This window comes from Metopolophium dirhodum, chromosome 3, assembly GCF_019925205.1.
Source record: "Metopolophium dirhodum isolate CAU chromosome 3, ASM1992520v1, whole genome shotgun sequence".
Taxonomy (NCBI): Eukaryota; Metazoa; Arthropoda; class Insecta; order Hemiptera; family Aphididae; genus Metopolophium; species Metopolophium dirhodum.
The window spans coordinates 26,860,688-26,882,633 of NC_083562.1; the positions used below are offsets into that span (position 1 = coordinate 26,860,688).

The window sequence follows — 21,946 nt, forward strand, 5'->3', positions numbered from 1 at the left end:
CAATTTAACTAGTTAAGTTTATAAGTTGATAAGAAAATAAACCATTTAGTTAAGTTAAAAAGTTTAAAACAATATAACTTTTTAACTATTAACTACCTAGTTAATGCCCACCTTTGGTATGTATTATAATTTAAATTATATTATATCAATTATCAGTGCAAGTATGTGACAGTAGTAGTTATTTGTGCTGAAGTTCAACAACTCGAGCAAAGTGGTGCTAACTCGCCACCGCGACTAGGTATAGCACGACTGTCCACTGACATCCACCCACCACTGGTCAGTGGTCACTATTCAGCTACTGTTACTATAGTCGACTATAGTGTGTTACTAGGGGTGTACTCAACTACTCAAGGACGACGCCCGATCGGCGGTACGGCGCGCCGAAGCAACGGTCGATACACCGATCCATAGGAGAAGGAGAGTACACTATAATATAATACCAATACTAATGCTAATACTCGCCGCCGCCACTAGTCATCGCATCGTTCCGTGCCGTCACTCGTGATTCGTCGCGTACTCGCGTTTATCAATCAATACTCTGCGTCGCTGGCCGCTGTTCATTCCACTGTCCGCTCCATAGAAATTAGAAAATATATACCATATTACCATTCGACTGTCCGCATTTCACTGTCTCTCCGTCGACCGTTTTGCACATCGCGCCGATAGTCGTGTGTCGTTGACCGTTGTTCTTACGCCTAGCTTTCCTTACCGTCGTCGATCATTAAAATAAATGTCATTGTCGCCGTCCACTGATTGGAAAGTTACATAATATTATTATCCAGTCGCCCGCTACTACTACTTTGACGCGGTAAGTGTACTTATTTTTCTTTTGACATTGCCGCATACCACCTATCCCGTGCCCGCAGAACAACGGGCGAACCAAACAAGCCAAAGTCTCGTACCCCCCCATCCCCTCCAACCATTGTTCTACGACGTTCACCCATCCAAACTCCATAGTGTATTCAGTATTGGTGTTGGGATTGGGCAATCATTGTTTACACGTTGTATGTACCTACCGCCTACTATGCACATATTTTGCCCGTGCGTCGTAGTTTTCACCTGTTGAGTATAATTATAAAATTACATTATAATATTGTACGTCGATGTACCCACCGGCACCAGTTGTCGATTGTTTTTTATACAATATGGTGACTACATTATAATATATATATATAGGTAGTATAGTGTATATTATGCTGTGCTCGGCGATTCAATGTACAGAAATATATTACAGTAACAGGTGACTGTTTTGGTTCACTTGGGTGGGAATTTTGAATACATCTTCTATTATTGTTTTCAATTCGTTTTACACTTGCACATTTTTTTTGTTTTGTACATCGATATATATTGACGTGAGGATGTTCCCGTCACATTCCTTTGTGCCATTTCCCCATCACTGTAATGTTCAAAATAATTGGCCAGCATTTTTTTTAGTAGGTACCTAATAAAATCCTATTTTTACCAAATTGCGATTTGGTTGGGTATGCTTTTATCTTACAAAACCTTTGAAAATAAACTCGTGAATTACAAAACATTTAACAGATATTTAATTAAAAATGAATTGATCCAAAACTTGACTCATTATCCTCCTACATGCTTGGACTTGCTTCCAGGAAAACGCCTTCATACCAAAAATATCATTTATTTCAAGGCAAACCTTTGAACTGTAACATTAACTGGTTCCTATTTTATACCTACCTAATATGTATATTATGTGCATTTTATAATTATATTACTGCCTTATTTACTAATACACACTTATCAAATTCGCATACTTGACACTGGACTACATACTATGTAAAGATTTTCTAAAAAATAGGAGATCGGTACTCCTTGACTATGTGAATACAATTTATGATGTACTCTCGAATGTACCATTATTGGGTGTGGATAATCGTTTTGCAATATTCTAAAATTATAATTCTTTAGAACACTATTTGGATTTGGAATTATTTATAAAATATAATAACCATTTTTCTTTCAATTATGACTGCAAAAAAAATTGAACGCTACCTATTATAATATGTACAAAATTAAACTACATACCTGCCAACTAAATTTACAATTCTAAAATCATAATTTGTATATGTAATTTTATATTATATATTATAATGTGTTTGGAGTAGGTAATGAAATAGATATTTTATTAATTGTTGTTTTATTTTAATTAGTGTAATCATGGTTAAAATTTATATTTAGGTGACCAATATTAGAAAACGAGTCAAAGTAATTGTACAGTTCAAGGACGATAATATAGTATTTTATTTAATTATGCTTTGTTCAAATGTCTCATAATTAATAATAAAATGATTTTACCTTATCTTAGTTTTAGTATGGCGTAAGTAAATATTAAATGATTATCTTTATACTTTTATTTATATTTATTAAATTGTTTCAACAAATTTCTGTTTTTAAAATGATTTTAAAAATTACAAGTTGGGTAATTAGTTTACTTTTCTTGTTCCTTATTGATACAACTTGAATTAATGTAAAGTATAATGTTAAACATTCTTCTTATCTATTTATGGTTTATAGAAAATATTTACTGAATTTATGCTACAACTACCTATAGTTATTTTTTGATTAAATTCCTAGTATATATAGATTATGTATATCCACAAACTACCTATTTATGATAATTAGAACTAACAGGAATGAACATTTTTTTATCTACTAGTACAATTTATGTTCCTACATTTATAATAGGTTCTTTATACCTACAGAATTGAAATATTTTTTTTATTTGTTTTATTAGATTTTAAGGCTTTGACGATTGAGGTCATTAGTCTGTAAGGTTGGTAGGGTTGGGACTGTTGGTACGGTCGGTTAGGAACACGTGTATGTGTGACAAGGTTTTTGCACACAACGAACCCAGATGGTCACCCATCTGAGAACTAGTGGCAGCGGCTGTTGCTTACTCTTAATCACGTCGCGTGATTGATTTCAGCCACTGCGCCGCGCCGAGTCACAATTGAAATATTATTTTTGTATGATTACCTACATTATTGTTATTACCTACTAGTCTGCGAGAAATTGTACACATCATCCAAAACTTTACTTCGAAAATAGCTCCTAGTCACAACTTAATAAGCAACTTAATTTGCAAAAACCTTCTAACAAATCTTCCATTCTTCTATCACTAATATTTAACTTCCTACTACAGTATACATTTATCTTATTTGTCAAGTTGTTGGAAATACTTAAATATAATCCAAACCACGGAGAAACCTTTTGAACTTTCTCAATCATCCTATAGACCAATTGTCTGCTCTCCACTATTTCTAAAGTATTTAAAAATTATCCTTAAAAGACTATTCCCGTTTTCAGACCGTATCATACATTATCCAGATCATCAATTTAGGTTCCGGTCTAAGCATTTTATCGTTACAGACTTGTAAATTTGGGCTTGAATTATTTCATTTTGATGACTTTATTATGATTATTTATGAATATCTATTAATTAGTTGTTCAAAAATTTGGTGTTTTTTTCATTTGCTAATTGGTGTTATTGAGTTAATGTTTGTGTATTATTATATTATTACCTACCTATTATGTTAACTACATATGTTGTTTAAACATGAGAAAACATATTTTCTTGTTTGTATTATTGATTTCTATTAAAAATATTTAATTCTTATAAAATTATGTACCTACCTATACCTATAACTAATATTTTTTTTTTTTATAAGAAAACATTTTAATTTCAATATGATAAACGATTAAATATTAGGAACCATTAATATAGGTTATAGGTACAACTTCCACTGTATATAATATAAATATAAGGTTATTTTGTTTTATTACTTTGGTTTTCACATGTATTTATATTGATATAAGTTAGCATAGCCCTCAACTGGACCATAGATTAACTGAAAATACCAAATCGTTTCTACTTACCTAATATGAATTATGGATGTCTTGATTGATATTTAAGATGTAATTTAAATTAAAATAAATGTTGAATTCAGCATCTTTAGTCCATGCACTAATTATCCCAAAGTATTAATTCAATAAAAAAATTTAGGGAGCTGTATTTTATTATTTTCAAATATTTATTATTTATATCTATTATAAAATATTATGTTAATTTATAAATTAAGTGAAGATAGTTATATTTTTACAACTAATTACTGAGATTATTATCAAATTATTGAATTTAATACTAACTTGTTTAATACTTTCATTAGCATCATGCTTTTTTGTTAGGTAATCCTAATTAAAATTTCTATAATAATATTATCATCATATAAATGTAAAATATTGTAATAAGTATTACAATTACCAATTTGCAATTATTTATGTTAATCATCTAACTGTTTAAATGTTTTCAGATGCAAACTCAACAACCTCCTCCTAATTCAACATTTAAATTTATTGAGCGTCGTAAAAATGAATGGCGTTGCCTACTCTGTTGTCATGTCAGAACGGGAACCATTTTCCTTGGATTATGGCATTTGGTAATAGACAAAAAAATTAAATAATTAAAAAAAATTAATATTTATTTATTTGTTTTATAGATGTTACAATTGCTGGCAATAAGTACACTTGGAGTCTTTTTGCGACATCCTGAATTTTTAAAACCTGTTCAGATAACAAGAACTTCAATAGATCATAATGAATTACCTACTGCTTTAGCTGAACGTAACATTCCAACTTTTAATGTTAATTATGTTTCTACTGATAGCTCTTCTGGATTATCAAACTATGATCAAGATGATATGATTGAACCTACAGTTGGAAGTACAAAGGGTGACAAATATTCTGCATCATTTGGAATGTTTATGGGTCGTCCATTGCAAATGGGTAAGAGCTGCATTTATCCAATTTTAAATTAGTATAGTTTGAATAAAGTAGGACATGAATGTTGTAGTAAATAACCAATCTAATAAATTGACTGAAGTATATTTAAAAAATAAATTTACTTTAAGGTATCGTTATATTTTTATTTCTGAATTAACAAATAATGATTTAATAGTTTAATGATTTCATGTACTTAAAGGATAAAACATTTGTATAAATGTATATTATATGTATACTAAGGATTTTAGTTTTACTAAAATGTACGTATTCTAAAATTAACCTATAGAGATCCTTTCTTTCTAAGTTTCCAACAAATCAAAAAAAATGTATCTAATATTTTACACAGCTCTACTGAATAATATTTTAATATACATAATTTTTTACAATTTTGAGTATATCTATGTTTATAAATATTTTTTAAATAATTAAATAGTTTTTTTATTTTATACTACTTGTTGTTCCTGTTGGGGACAATTGTTTCTACTGTAGTAGGATTTGTATAAATTGTATACTTTAAATTTACTGTAAATGTTAAAAGCTAAAATAGCTAAGAATTATAAATTAAAATTTGTAATATTTTGTTTTCATTTTTTCAGATAATGTAAATTATGCAGTGTTTGTAATATTCTTTACATTAATTATTACTATTTCCATGATTTATGGTGCCATAAAAGGAAAACCTAAGATGTTAATTCCATTTTTTTGTATGCAATTGTTTGATTTATTTGTGACTATGTAAGTGAAACAAAATAATATGCTTTTATAATTTAATGATATTTTAGATTCTGAGTGAAGCAATGAATGTATTGATTTTACAATGATGTGTGTGTTTTTTTTTTGTTTTTTTTTAAATTTTTTATTTTTGTGTCTGTCATCACCTTTTAGGAAAGTAAAAGTGCTTGGATTTCCTTCAACAGTACCTTTTCTGATAGGAAAGTGAATCTAGTTTGTACTTTGGGGGGGTCAAAAGTAATAAATTCCCAGTAGTTTTCAAAAGCGACATGAAAAACAAAAGAAAAATTAAGGAAAAACGGGAATTTTTACGCAAAATCTGTTTTCGAGAAAATTGATTTTGGTTTTTGGTGTAACTCTATAACAAATGACCGTACGGACATGAAATTTTGACTGAATGTTTATATTAGCATTTTCTATACACTATAAAATTTACAAAATATCTTGACTCTTTTTGAGCTGTTTACATTGTTAGTCTTCAATTTTTTTAGTTTTTTTTTCTATAAATATCAATAAAATTTTATCTGTTGAGTAAAAAAGCTTAAAAATTTAATAGAAGGCTCCTAGGTTATTGTTTCATAGGCAGATGAAAAAAATTAAAAATCCTTAGTCACAGTTTTTATTTATAAGCATTTAAAGTTCAAATTTTGACAAAATACGGAAAAATCACGAAAATCAGCAAATTATTTTGAGTTGAGAATTCATAAAAATTTTTCTTTTTAAATCTAAGATTTGAAAATGTAATATAAGATTACTCATAAGTTTTTCTACCTTTATCAAATAAAAAATGTCTACAAGAAACTTAAATTAAATTTTTATGAGCGTCTGAAATTTATATTTTTACAACATTTGATATTCACTTGATTTCTCATGAACAATTTTCTTATTTTATTGTAATTGAAAAACGGAAGACTGTAGATACTTGAAAATTTCACTGAATGTTTATATTAGCATTTTCTATACACCATAAAATTTTGAAAATATTTTGACTCTTTTTGAGCGGTTTACGGACATTGTCAGTTTTAAATTTTTTTAGTTTTTTTTTCTATAAATATCAATAAAAAATTTTTTGTTCGGTAAAACAGCGTGAAAATTTAATATAAGGCTCCTGATATATCATTCTAATAGCAGTTGAAAAATATTAAAAATACATATGCACAATTTTTTTTTATAAGCATTTAAAGTTCAAATGTTGACAACATTTATCAAATTTATTAATTATTTTGTAGTTAAAAATGTATAAAATGTTTAACTTTTATGGTTAAGGATTGAAAATTTAAAACAAAGCTCCACGTAAATAGGTTATATAAATTACTTTATTCACAATAATATCATCAAATATACTTGGTAATATCATAGGCTGACTGACCGTTTTCGCTCAGAATCGTTTTTCTTATACAATGATATTATATCATTGAATTCAAATTTAACACCATCCATTACAGTGACCCACTTGTAACCTACTGTACAGCAGAGCGACATCCACTTATCCATCTTTTTTATAAATGTATATTGTTATATTTAACTTCTTACCTAAATACATATTGTATATGTATATTAAAATATGTTTGTATGAATTTTATTTGCATATAATTAGCAATCATTTTTATTAAAAATTTTTTTTTTAGATTGTCAGCTTTTGGATATCTATGTTATTTGCCAGACTTCCATCGTCTCATGATCCGTACCGAATCTGAATATATGTCTAGTGGATTTACTTTAATAAATCCACGATTTATATCATTTATAGTCATCTTTTCTTTGTTCATTTCAATAGTATCTAAGGTTTGTATACATAATTCAACTTAAAAATTGATTTCATCTCATAAGTTATAACACTTAGAAATAAAATAGCTTAAGTCAATAGGAGTAATTATATTGAAATTAAACAACATTTGATAACATAAATATTTATATTTAATATGTATTTGTTAGATGTGCAAAAATGTATGATGTAAATTTTATTCAATGTATAAAGCTATTTATTTTGTTATATCTCATAAAATTATAGCTAAAATAATGAACTTATCAAGAAAAGTTAAGGATAAAAGTTTAACGATAAAAATGGCTAATAATTAATACGAATGATAAGTTCATTATTTTAGTCGTAATTCTATAAGATATAAACAAATAAGCCGCTCTGTACATCAAATAAACGATAATCACATTTTTGTGGTGTTTGTGTTACGTGAAAAATTACTAACATTATACAGACAAATTGTTTATGTCAATATGGACCATAAACCTTTCACTTCTTGATTATTTCATATTATTCCCACTGCAATTATACCTGTTTAATTTTTTTTTTTTCAGAAAAATTTATAATGCAAATGTGTTTTACGTGTTAAACATAAGGCTAATACAGCGGGATGAAAGAATTGAGTTAGGAAAGACATATTTGTCTCAACATTTTTCATTTATTTTTTAGAAACAAATTTTTGTCTGTCAACTTAAGAATTCAAGGATGACCCAAATAAGAACCCTAATGCATACAATTATTTTTAAATGGGTAGAATAAAATAAAATATAAAAGAATGCACGAGTAATCTAGCAAAGCTTCAAATTTTTAAAACACATCTTATGAAAATAATGCAATAATACAATAGATAGCTACCAGGTGCTGCAAATATGTTAACAGATTGTATTATTATGCTGCATTTTTGTTTTAAAATTAATTTAAAACTATTTGTAATTTTAGTTTCACAGAAAATATTAACACTATTTTTAAATAAGTTTTTTTATATTTAAATAATTATTTTATTTTATTTATTTTAGGGATATTTTGTTGGTGTAGTTTGGAGTTGTTACAAGTATCTGACATTGAAGCGAGGTTCAGCTCAACCAACTATACATTATATAGAATCAAACTTCGTTGTTCAGAATCTTTTACGCCCGGATTATGATATTAACATGAAAAAGTTTCCTCCTCCACCACCTTCTTACGCTGTTGCTATTGGAGAAGATAATGCTACCCATCCTGATGTACCCCCACCTTCATACAATTCTACAAATGATATTAGAGCATAATTCAAGAAGATAATATTATTTCTAGTTTTAAAACATATTTTTAATATACCTAACATTTGAGTATAATAAAATACATATATATATTTATATATATATTACTTATCAGTATAAAATTATTATAAACTAGTCCCCTTGGAAAGACTGGAAGAATTTTGTTCTGGAAACCAATAGGTAAGAACGCTAAATCAAATGTTTAAGTCATCTTATTCTTATATACAAATACAGTCTATTATTACTTTTATTCCTGTTGTATAAATTTATTTGAAATTTTATGTAATTTTTTTATAATATGGTGCAAGTGTTAGTTAATCTTCTTAAGTGTATTTGTCTTATTATTTTTTTAATGATCACAATTTTAATATAATTGATTTAATAATATATCTTATTCATAAATAGCACAATACAACTGGTATTTGTTAAATTATTATATTATTAACATTGAAATAATTTGATTTAAAGTTCCTTGTTACTTGGCTTTATAAAAAAAAATCTTTTATAACTGTTTGGAAAAACTTTATTTTTAAAGAAGGTATTATAAATGTATAGTGATTATGATTTCATAAAATAAAAACACAGCATTTAAATTAAGTTTTAATTTGGAAATGACTGTCCAATAGTATCCTATGGTATATTTTTTATATATTATTTTGCCAATACAATTTAGTAAGTGTGGTGTGATGAATTATTTTGAAGCAAACAAAAAAAAAAAATTAATAAATATCAACTATTTTATGATTTTTTATTGGTTATACATTTTCATGTAGTAATAGATATTAAATCTCCACTACGCACTAGATATACCATATACCATATTATATTATTATGTTACATGAAATTAAAAGTATAAAACTTATTTCATACTATGAGTAATATAATTTATTAAGTTAGTATCAATGATAATATTTAAATCCAAAACATACATCTAAATTCTACCCAAATTTGAACTAGTTACTAGGTACTTACATAATTTTGACATTCATCTGCTGTCATTAAAAATCGTAATAAAATAATATATGAAATTAATAAAAATAGCAATTGTATAATATTTCCCACTTTCCCAGTCACTGGGATATTCCATGAAATAAAAAGGTGGATCTGTGGGTCAGCTTGCTTCAGAGTAAATTATAAGGCGATGGATATTGAAAAATGTAACTGGGATATTAAATCAAGTAAATACGTACAAAATAATAAACTATGCTGAGTTATATGAATAATCAATTAATTTAATGGTCAAATAAAATTTGATAGACCAATCATGGGCCACTAAATCATGTTTAAGGGACCATTAGCTCACTATTGATTAGATAAAATATGCTTAGTGATTGTTCATGCAATCTGGCATAATAAACTCAATAGTTAGTTACTGATGTTTAATGTTTTCTCAATTATGTTTGAAAAAAAATGCTACACTTTGATGTCATATTATGTTTATTGTTATGTTGTCTTCTTGTCTGCATTTGAGATACCAGATACGTGTAACATGACTAATAAATTATTCTGTAAACAATTTAACACCTTACGTCCTTACCATCATCACAGGGCGATCGGCCGTTGGCACATTGATGGTTTTTATAGTTACAAAAAAACAGAAAAATTACTCTGCTGTATAATAGTAGATTGTAACTTGTAGGTTAGGTTCCTATCTAGTGTAGATTGGTGGCTCGATCCCGTCTTTGATAAATTATTGTTATTTGTTTAGTGAGAATACCTATACAGTGAAAAACAAATCTGAGCGGAAACAATCGATCAACCAATATTTTATTATATTTAGTTAGGTACGTATATTGCAATAACCAATGAGTAATTTATTAGTAATATATATTGAAAAATGGTAGAACTCATTTTTGCCAAAAACAAATATATATTACCTATCCTAGTCATTCAATTTATTGTTACAACTATTATAATATTACAAGCTGTTGTCTGTTACCAATTCATTTATAAATGATAAATCAACACCGACGAATATGTACCTACCGTAGAATAATACGGTTGCCCTCGGGCGAGTATTTCAAATAAATAAATAATGTGAATAATAGGTCCGGGGTATAAATAGCCTAAATTAATCTATATGTTTTGAAAATTGCATTGTGTATAGATAGCCCTATAGGCAGTAAATATAGAAATATATTAACAAAAAGTTTCCATCTCCTAAGAATAATATTATTTGATTTAAAACAAAATGCCTAACAAATTGTTATTTTTCGTTCAGATGCCTATCCGATTTTGCCGAAATTTGAACTTGATGTTGTAGGTATCTATAAAAAAAAATTTTGAATATTTAGTATTTGTAAGATAATAGGTTTCTGTCAGAAGAACTTGTGAAGAACAGACCGTAACCTGCGTGTAAAAACATTTTCCAGCCTTAACTGTTATATTTAAAATTATATTATACATTTTTAACTATATACTAATGATTTGCAAATTAATTAGGTTATCCCCACGACCTTTTTTTTGGATTCTGAGCCGAGTGATAATTGTATTGATTTTACAATGATGTCTGTTTTTTTTTGTCTGTCATCACTTTTTGGGGCAGTAAAAATTATTCAATTTTCTACCTCAGTATATTTTATGGTAGGAAAGTGAATCTAGTTGCTATTTTGGGAAAAAGTTGACCAAAAGTGAAAAATTCTCATTAGTTTTAAAAGAGGTCGGGAGAAAAAAAAGTAATAAGTACCTATAAAATAAACAGCGATTTAGTTATTTGGTGTAGGTAACTAAAAAAAATAATCGTACAGCAGTTAAATTAAATTTTCACCGAATGTTTATATTACCATTTTCTATACACAATGACATTTTCAAAATAGTTTTACTATTTTTAAACTATTAATATGCAGAAAAAATTTCATTTTCACTAATTTTTTTTTAAATTACTGAACATAACTTTTTTTTTGCTTGGTCAAACAACTTAAAAATCTAATACAAGGTTTATCATAAGTTGTAAGTGAAAATTAAAAAAAAAATTGAGCATCTGAAGTTAGAAATTGGATACTTGCCCTTAAATTAATAAAATCTCGTAGGAATTTTCTTATTTTGTTAACTAATAACCGTTCCTATGTAATTAAAATGTTCATCAAAGTTTTTATTTTATAATTTTCTATACATAAAATTTGAAAATGTTGAAAATATTTTAACTCATTTTGATTTATTATCTGATAGAAATTTTCATTTTAGCTGGATTTTGAGCAAATCAATGAATGTACTATTTTACAATGATGTGTGTTTTTAAATTTTTATTTGTGTAATTTTATCTAAGATAGTATGTATTATACACGATAAATATTAAAAATAATGCTTCGAAATATAATTGACAAAATACGTAAAAATTATAAAAATATGTAAATTAGTGAGTTAGAAATTCATAAAAAAATTTTTTTTAAATAGATGATTTGAAAAGATTTACAATATTTATTCAATTTATATATTAACTCGATTTTTCTTGTAGCGATTTTCTTATTTTGCTGTAATTCAAAAAGGAATAACCGTAGACAATTGAATTTTACACAATATGGTTATCATATAATTTTCTATAGGTACCATTTGATAACATTTTCAAAATAATTTTTTTGACTCGTTTTAAGTTGTTTACAGAGATTTTCATATTTCAATTTCTATTTTATAAATGTCAATAAAAGGTTATTTGTTGGGTCAAAAAGCCTGAAAATTTAATTTAAGGTTTCTGATATATTGTTACAAAAATATTAAAAATACATAGGCACGATTTTTTTATAAGCATTTAAAGTTCGAATTTTGAAAAAAATTATAAAAATCCCAATAATTGTCAATCACTGTAATTAAAAAATTATAAAAAGTTCAATTTTGATAACTAAGAAATGAAAATTTAAAATAAAGATTTTCATAAATAGTTCATATTGTAACCAAAAAATCTAAAAAATATATAAACAATTTTCAAAAATAAATCGCACTCATGGGTGTATTAAAATAATTATGCATATATAGGTACCTAATATGTATTTTTGATATTTTAAGGTAACTAGCTGCAAGAAAATGTATGAGGATCCTTGTATCTAAATACTAAGCTTTTTTTCTAAAAAAACAAACATTTTATCACCGATAAATAAAAAAAAAACTTAAGAAGCTTAAAAATTTTAAATGTTTATAGGTACCTACTTAATTAGTACAAAATGAGCCAAATTGATTTGAATATTATCGTTCTTAAAAAATAGTATGATAAATATTTGATGAAGAACTCGATTCATTGCAAAGAAATCACCTTGTAAAGTTGTAAGTTAAAGACTGTAGCACTTTTACTATTTTAAAAAGAGAAAATAAACAAAAAACACATACACCGTACACACGCTATTGTAAATACTAAATGATTCGTTCTTTTCAAACTTAAAAGAGTGCACATTTTTTAAGACACTTTTAAATTCAGTAGTTAGCTACTTAAATCGGATATTTTGAATGAATGAATTTTACCTATACCTACCTCTACAAAATTGAATTTGTTTTAAAATAAAATATATTGATCATTGATAGATATAATATAGTCTGAAGGAATTAGTAACCCTAGCTTCAACATTCAAATATAACCAATATAGGTATATTACCTATACCTATGCAAAATGTGTTTGTATCTATGTTAATAAATAATAGTATAAAGATATGAAAATATCCATTATTTGAATTTATTTTTTAATATCTAGTGATGCCATTTTATTATTGCAGTAGGTATTTATGTAAATATGAAAAAATATTCTTATTGAAATATTATATGACAATTTGCAGTAGAATAAATTTGCCATGAACGAAGTGTTGTGTGGGTGCACATATATAGTACTGAGTGAATAAAATATGTGGGTGGTGCACCAGAAGTTTTCTTGTCTCACTAAAAAAAAAATCGAACTACCGCTGGATTTAACAGTTTTGTAAGAATTACTTTAACAATTTTAAAGTTATAATTTTAGCTCAAAATACCAAGGATTAAAATTATTTGATCATGATATTTTTTCCCTGTAAAATGATGTTGGTATAGCCGTATAGGTATGACTACTATACCTATTATAAGTAGGATACTAAACACAATTTAATCTGATAAAATGAGAAGTTGCAAAAAACTGTAAAAGAATCTTGAAAAAACAAAATAGTGAAATATAAATCGATTTCCTATACGTAAAATTAACATGTGGTTTACCAAATACCATTTGAAAATAAATCATTTTATAACTATTATATAGCTAGTATTTTTTTAAATAAAAAAATTAATTACATATAGGTACAGATAGCTAGGTAACAAGAAGACCTGACAAATGAAATAACTTTTGTTCTAGGTAATCAATATTATTTTTTTTTTCTTTGTAATTTGATTGACTCATGCGATTTTTATTTTTATTTTTTAATACTTTGTTTAATACTAAACACAATTTAAAAGTATGATTAACATTTTTATTCAAAATTTAGAAAAAGCCAATATTTTAATCTGGTTTATAGAAAACTTTTTACTGCCAAAACATTTATCTAAGTCAAGTGGATTATTATTTATGATTTTTTCGAAATAAGAAAATCGTTTGAAAAATTATAACTATTAAAAAAATATTTAGATAAACCTCATGAAAAAACTTAAAAATTTATATTTTTTGAATTTAAAATATTTTATACGTCTGGATAATCTTTATTTAACAAAAATATTGAGATTTCTAAAAATTATAAGACATAAATTTCATGACTTAAGTATAGGTTTTAACAATCAAAACTTTTCTGAAAACCATGCAGATTTACAATTTGTTATTTTGAATTTTTCAAAAAAAATTTTAATTGGATTTAAAATTTGTTATTTTACGTATTAAAAACGTATATATTATGAACAATGTATAAAATAAAAAATTGAACATATTGAATTATTTAATTTTTTAGGTCTTCCTGTTATACATCCCGTATATTTTAATATTGAAGCTATACCTACCTAACTGGATATGTTCATAATGTATTTAATGAAATTATATAAAATCAAAAATATATCCAAATTGTCCTCATTTACGGTCGTGTGTAAAAAATTTGTTTTTTATTAAATCAATTATTAAAACATGAGTATAAAAAATGGAGGAGATATGTACGTCACTAATGTATATTTTATAGGGAGCACACGAATTGTGTACCAAATAAGGTAAATGTACGGTTTTAAACGTGTTACCTACACCTAGAATTAATATTCATTATTCAAAAATGTTTCCTAAAGTAAAATTGACATATAATATTTACATTCGTTCAAAGTTAAAAATTGAATGTACAAAAATTTACTATGAAATACTTATTTTAAAAATAACTCGTACGATAGTAATCCTGCATAGTATTATATTAATCATATATATGACTATAGCAATCAAAAGTAACGTCTGTTTTATTCTGTTGCTAAACTTTTGGCGATTTCAATTGTTTTGCTCGTGTTTTTCGTTATTGTAAATTTGTAAGTATTATAATGTTGTATCACTAAGACGTATTTTCATAAAATTTAAAATATATTTATGAAATAAGAAATCAATTTAGAAAATATATTCAAAAATTCAACTATTGGGACGCAATTCGTGGCTAACGTTTTTATAAGCTTCAACATTGCCTTATATTTTAACGCACTAGTCTTAAAGTCAATTGTTGAGAAAGTGATACTAAATACATTTTATTCAGAATAAATAATAATCCATTTCATCAAATTACGGTTGCCAAAACCACTGAAATAAATACATGGAATGCGAATTATGTATAATTCTCGTATATGTAAAATGACTAAAATGTCTATACGGGAGCCGCCGATCATTATGCATTCCGATTTTAACATTAATATTTTGATGATGATAACAACTTCCATAGATAACATAACATTTCACCATGTTTTCCCTTGACTCGAAATGCATATGGCGACTTCCTATGAGGTTCATATTTTGAATAATGCACGCGTTCCATGTACTTAGTTCAGTGGCCAAAACACAATAATATACAGATATTATGTATTTATGTCTATGGTCTATCTGAATGGACAAATCATTGTCCTGGACAATGTATACCCAACGGTAGCTGAAAATTAGTTTGTCAACACGTTTTTTTTTAGCAACTTCCTAGCCGTGGTCATTGATTATTTTGATTTATTTTGATTAATGGAAAGAACTGATTTGAAATTTATTGAATTGCGTGACCATACAATGAACGGACTACGTTTATGTGTCGTTTAATACACGTTCACCAGTTTGACAGCAATGCCATATTTGATCTACCCACATAATAGTGACGTCATTTCTTTTACACTTATAGGATAATAATATTAAATATATTTAGTAAGCCAAGTGCTGTAGAAAAAAATTGTCGAGCTTCATGCCTTCATTATAATAACCAATCAAAATTGCATTATAATAATATTAGTTACCTACTTTTACACGTCAACGTAGAGACTATACCGTTGATATTGTCTGCTTATAGACGCTCACCCACATTCGTATAAGGCGATCTCGTGAAACCTTATCTTAAAATGATTATTAAGTATTAACATAATATTATACATTAAGAATAAAATATACATTCATTGTTGTTTGTACTCATTTTATCGCAGACGTACAATATTATGTATTAAAAGATTCTATATTATGCCTATTATAATTTATTATAATTTAGCTATCGTCTTATTCAGCTAAATCGTAATATAGTTTTAGGCTTTTAGCTGTTATATAAAGGTATTCAACTTAAATAGTTCGTCATCGCTCGTGTCTCGTAGTGTTTAAAAATGAAAGTTATTTTTTTTTTACAATTGATCCTTAATATTTTTTTAACAGTGTTTTCTAATAATTATTTAAAGTTATCCTTGTTTTATATTTTTTTAAATGTTTGAAACGATTTAAAATTTAATTGAAAATATAAAATATAATTATAAATAATTTACTATTTATTTTTCTATTTCGAAAGATAAGTATGATATGAAAACAATATAATACCTATTATAATTCAATTATATTATTTTTATATCATGGCGTAGTTTTGAACACTATTACATTATAAATTATAATATATATGTAGATAGGTACGCAATTTTATATTCATCTATAATTTAAAAAAGTATACAATACCATATATGTATATTATTATTATACTGCATACTGAATACTGATTATATGATATACAAATTAATTAAGAATAATTTAGAAAAATAGATATTTTTAGAATATCACTCTCTACTATAATATAGATAGATAAGTAATAAGTATACATAACCATGAATCTTTAAAAAATTATGAAGCATAAAGTAAAACTAGCAGGGGCTGTTGTCTTATCCCTTTGTATCGCTTTATTATAAATTATAATCGCCTCTTTTGTTTACCTGTACAACAAATATATCCTTATATACATATTATTATTACTAAATGTAATTTTGTGTATGCAATATTGCAGTATAACTACTATTAATTTATCGTTTAAGATTTAATAAATAACAAACACGAATATAAGGAACAATTTATTATACCGAATTGCTAACCCAGTGTTTTTCAACATTTTTTTTACGACGACATAAAAATGGTTTGGTAGGCACACAATTAAAGCAATTAATGAAATGGACTATTTCCACAGTCGTTTTTCTTATCTGTGGTTTTTTACCATTACGTCATAACGCCATAATAATGTCATATATATTTTGTACTTTTAACATGACGTACAATATAAAATATAAACAATTTTTTTTTGGCGACACACATCACGGTAATTAATACGCGTCACACTAGTGAGTCGCTATACACCGGATGAGAACCACTGTGCTAACCAGTAAATATAATATACTATTATAGTTAATAGGCTGTATTGCTACAATGTAACATGTACCTTAGGGCCACGTATAACTCATAAATATTCTAATCTTATGTTATTGATGTAATGTAAAATTAAATTTTGAACAGAGTTCCTTTAATATATTTTTGATGTTAAAAAGTTTCATTAGGTACCTACCGATTAGTGCTTAGCCTTTGAATAATGAGTTACCAAATTTGTATTCATTATTTTGCACATAGTAGGTGCATACACAATGTGATTGAGTGACAATTTGAATTTCAAAATGTTCACTTTCATTTTCTAGTGTATCTACAATATGGCTAAACAATATAAATAATATTTATCACTGATAAAACAGCGAGACCAGTGAGTATATTATTATTTTTACTATAAAAAATTAATATATGCAATAAGAATTTTATAATAAGGTTACTTAACTTATAAGAGTTTATTACCATAAAAAATATATTTGTAAAATAAACTATATTTTTTGTATTTTGACTGTGATCAATATAGATAACAGGATAACAGAGTAAATTCGTCACAAAAAAGCAGGAATAAAATCAGTATATCAGTATGTACCTATATACTTGTGAATGATAATAATTTAATGTACTCGAGGGATTCAATTATACAAATATTCTAAATACGCTGATTATTTAGATCTAGTCGATAATTAAATATTTTTGACAATAAGTAGATAGATTTAGCATTTAAGAAAACACAAAAAAGATTTATAAACATTAATCATTATCATGTATATTTTATATTCTTTAAAATTTAAAAAAAAGCGTCTTAACATTATTTTTAATGCTGTATGTATACTTGCCTACTTTTACTTTATTTATGTTATAGACTAGTATTGTAGTTACGAAAATTAACATCGATCTACTTACTCAAATTATTAATTTTGATGGAGATGAAGTCGATAATGAAACTGATTTTTCACCGGAAGCGAATATGACCTTAGTTCAATTTCAGTAAGATAAAATATCAAAATAATAATATTATCTATTTTAATAGTAATACAAATAGAACATACCTACTTAAATATATATAAACTAATGTTAACATGTTTTTAGAGGTACCTAACTAGGTATTTGTTGTGTTCGCGCAATTCGCTTCCATAACTAAGATGGCATGGGACGTTGTACAAAAACAAAATGTTAAAAGCAACACTATGTTTGTATGTTAATACTACTTAAGCTTATACCTTAGAGATTCAAACTTGACCTAGTACAAACTAAAAAAAAAAAAATCAAACGGACTACTATAAGTAATACTCGATACTTCAAGGCCCAATTTTGTTTTTTTTTTTTTAGACGGTGTCTGACAGTTGAAGTAAATATAGAATTTTTTAATTAGTAAGCAAGTACGATTTCTTCCATGGCTCCTGAATTTTTATTAAAAAAAAAGTGCGTGTTGCACGAAAACAAATAAGATTATACTAAATTTGCACCAATAGTTTTATTTACAAATATATTTATTTTATTATAATCTATCCGTATGAAGTATGAATGTATAATCAAACCCCGTGAAATGTTTACCAAATTGTCCAAATTATGTGCGTGTAACCCAACATAATATAACGAATATCCATTGAAAAAAACCGTTTTCAGTCAGTATACCTATATATAGTATAAGACGTTATACTCTGTCTTACACGGACATTGCGATTTGTGACGATTTTTCAGGTACTCGCAGGCGGCAAATATTGTCCAACACGCGTCATAATAATATTGCACATGGCCCATGTAGTTGTACACAACTATACAAGACTTAATGTTATTATAACGGAGCTTGTCGTAAGCGCGTATGCCAGCAGATGACTATAACGCGAATAGTAGATAACCTTCGGTTGTCTCCATATTTAGTATCAAAACCCCTTGTACGCATTAGCAACAGTAACATATAGGTACTTATATTATATTCGTTTTTACTTTCAAAACTACCTCCATATCGAGACAACTTGCGTGACCACAGGGCTCTACAGATGACAAACGTGCAGCGCGTTGTTATACTGTGTTTTTTTCTCTCTAAATAGAAGTAAAAATAATCATACATTATGCATAGTGTTGTGCGTGATAATATTTTGAACGATTGGTCAATGCAAAGTAAAAAAAAAAAAAACCCCCAATTGAAAATATCATGCTTGTTCATTCGATTTTGGGCGTGAACTGATAATAATTAATAATTTTCAATGAAGAAAATTCTAAACTTGGTAATATACTATATAGTGATCACTATATTACCTACGAATATAGGTAATATCCACCTTCTGGTTAATGTTAATACTATAATACTACCTTAAATACGTAAGTATAAATAGTAAAATTGTTAGATAATATTATATGGGTATTGTGTAGGTACCCACGAATTAGTTAAGGGGAGGGATGTCTGTACTCAATAATTACTTTAATTATTTGATCTACACATGACAACATGTATACAAGTATTTTAGTTTTAAGAATTTAAATTATATTATTTTTTTAAAAAGACGTTATTTATTATCTCCGTATTTCACTGATAAATTTAATTCAACACATTTTACGTTTAGAATAAACCATTTTACATGTTGTTATATTTATATTGAAATGAATAATTTATTGACCTATTATGAAAATGAATGGTAAATATTATTTAGAGCCCTGTGTAGTTTTTTACATTTTAACTTTGTAGCAAGTATAATATGAGCTTTTGAAAATGGTTAATTTTTATTGCTATATTATTTACTACATTTTAATGGCATGAAAATATTTTTTAATGTTGTAATTTCAAATTCGGGGCGGGGGCTGAAAACCTGCTTACGCCCTTGCAAGTATATATCTACTACGTGGGTGAATATGATACTGACGATTGATCCTCCTCCTTGAGTCTAGTTCATACATAAATTATTACATCCTAATAATTATAATAATGCGACAATTAGTTTTATATTTATTACCGTTAAAATAGTTGAATAGTAAATCCATCCTTGCCTTCTCCAGTCTTAAATACGCTATTGGCCATTGGGTCATTAAATATTTTATAAGACGTATTATATTATGAACGATTAAGATGATTTGTAGTTTGTAATTTGTGTCTGGATTAACTCAGAAAGTTGTGCCTTGTGTGTGTATGATTAGACTATAGAAAATAATTATAACATACATCATACTATTAGGTATCATATTATACTTCTGGGTGAGATAATTTTTTTTTCATTTCTAATTTATTCACGTTTTCTTTGTCGTAGAAATTAGCTATGGATCAATATAAAAATCACAAAGTTTATTTTATCTTGACCATTTTTGTAGGATGCAATAATGTCCTCTGAATCGTATTTCGAAAATCGTTCTATAATTGAGTGATTTATTGTATAGGTAGAATATCGTTTTGTAGCAGTAGAATAAATACTATGAATAAAAATAAAACTATCTGGTGACTGAACGAGACTTGTTAGTGGTTTTCGGTAACTCTAGAACTATTATAAACTGTCATGGTTTTCGTAGTAAAACGGGCATCAATAATAAATAATAATAGCTTAATTTTTTCGTTATATCGACTTGTAAAAGTGCGATGACGGATCATATAAATTCGCGAAAAATTAGGAATTTATAATAACGTGTCTAAAACTAATTCCTAATATAGTTAGTTATTTTTCGTGACGCATGCGCATACGCAAGTTTCCCGTTCTGTTTGTAACAACAATGAAATGGTTATATTTACGTACCTAGGTAGGTAACATAATGTAGTGTACCTTCTACCTAGTACCTACTGGCTACTACCTATGGTATTTATATTTTATAATATGTTTTTATTGAAATGTATAAGCTTATTCAACCTATCACAATATAGTAGCTATGTAATTTGAAAGTTGAATTTTATACACAGCAATTTTGTTCAATCTGTAGCTGTAGAAGACCCTTAGGAAATCCAAAATACTGTGTATATATAATATATAAATATAATGCATAATATTATACTATAGAGTATAGGTACTTATATTTGTATACTGAGACGTTGATTTATACTGTAGGAAAATATAGGAAGTTTATTATACCTATTACTTTCTCTGACTTGACGTATCGAATAAAATTATAATAACGTCCTGCAACAATTAACATTAAATAAAATACCTGCTACCTAGGTCGATTCAATTGCAAAATTGTATGTCAATGCATGTATTTTATAGTTAGTGTAATTAAAATCTATAATATTATAACTATAGTAACAGTTATGTGTTTTTTTTAATAAAGAGTGGATCGTATATCTGCTTGACAAAAAAAAAAATCACAATCAAACTAAGACACCTTGAACGTTTAAAAGTTGAATAATAATTCTTGGAATCTGTCTGTATCATTCGAGGACATGAAATGCTGAGACAATTTTGTTGAATTATTATTGTGTTACATTGACATAGGTCAACATAGACGCCAAACAGGATAGTAGATATACCTTCTTAAGACACACAAAATTATACGGCTGTCGTAAAAAAATATTGATAAAAGTGCTGTAAATTCTTTATAAAATATAAATAATACATGTCACGACGTGTCGATTTTTTTTTTTTAATATAATATATAATATATTATATTATATTATCTACATTAACCTGATCTAAGAAGGAAAAAAATAATATTAC

The 21,946-nt window shown here is 26.6% G+C and overlaps 1 protein-coding gene and 1 long non-coding RNA gene across 3 annotated transcripts; both read left to right on the forward strand.

Moving 5' to 3' along the window:
* The first annotated feature begins 478 nt into the window (after window positions 1–478).
* LOC132940251 (lysosomal-associated transmembrane protein 4A) lies at window positions 479–8,986 on the forward strand. The gene is made up of 6 exons (XM_061007734.1): window positions 479–808; window positions 4,332–4,457; window positions 4,518–4,803; window positions 5,397–5,535; window positions 7,161–7,317; window positions 8,308–8,986. Exons 2-6 carry the CDS (start codon window positions 4,332–4,334, stop codon window positions 8,557–8,559), a joined length of 960 nt encoding a protein of 319 aa, XP_060863717.1. The 5' UTR covers window positions 479–808; the 3' UTR covers window positions 8,560–8,986.
* An 8,314-nt stretch (window positions 8,987–17,300) lies between these two features.
* LOC132941547 (uncharacterized) lies at window positions 17,301–18,889 on the forward strand. Of its 2 annotated transcripts, XR_009664172.1 has the most exons (5): window positions 17,301–17,688; window positions 17,839–17,896; window positions 18,178–18,302; window positions 18,405–18,508; window positions 18,645–18,889. It is a non-coding gene; the product is annotated as an uncharacterized LOC132941547 (long non-coding RNA). The 2 variants fall into 2 exon arrangements; XR_009664173.1 differs by lacking the exon at window positions 18,645–18,889 and having other exon boundaries at window positions 18,405–18,616.
* The last annotated feature ends 3,057 nt before the right edge of the window (window positions 18,890–21,946 follow it).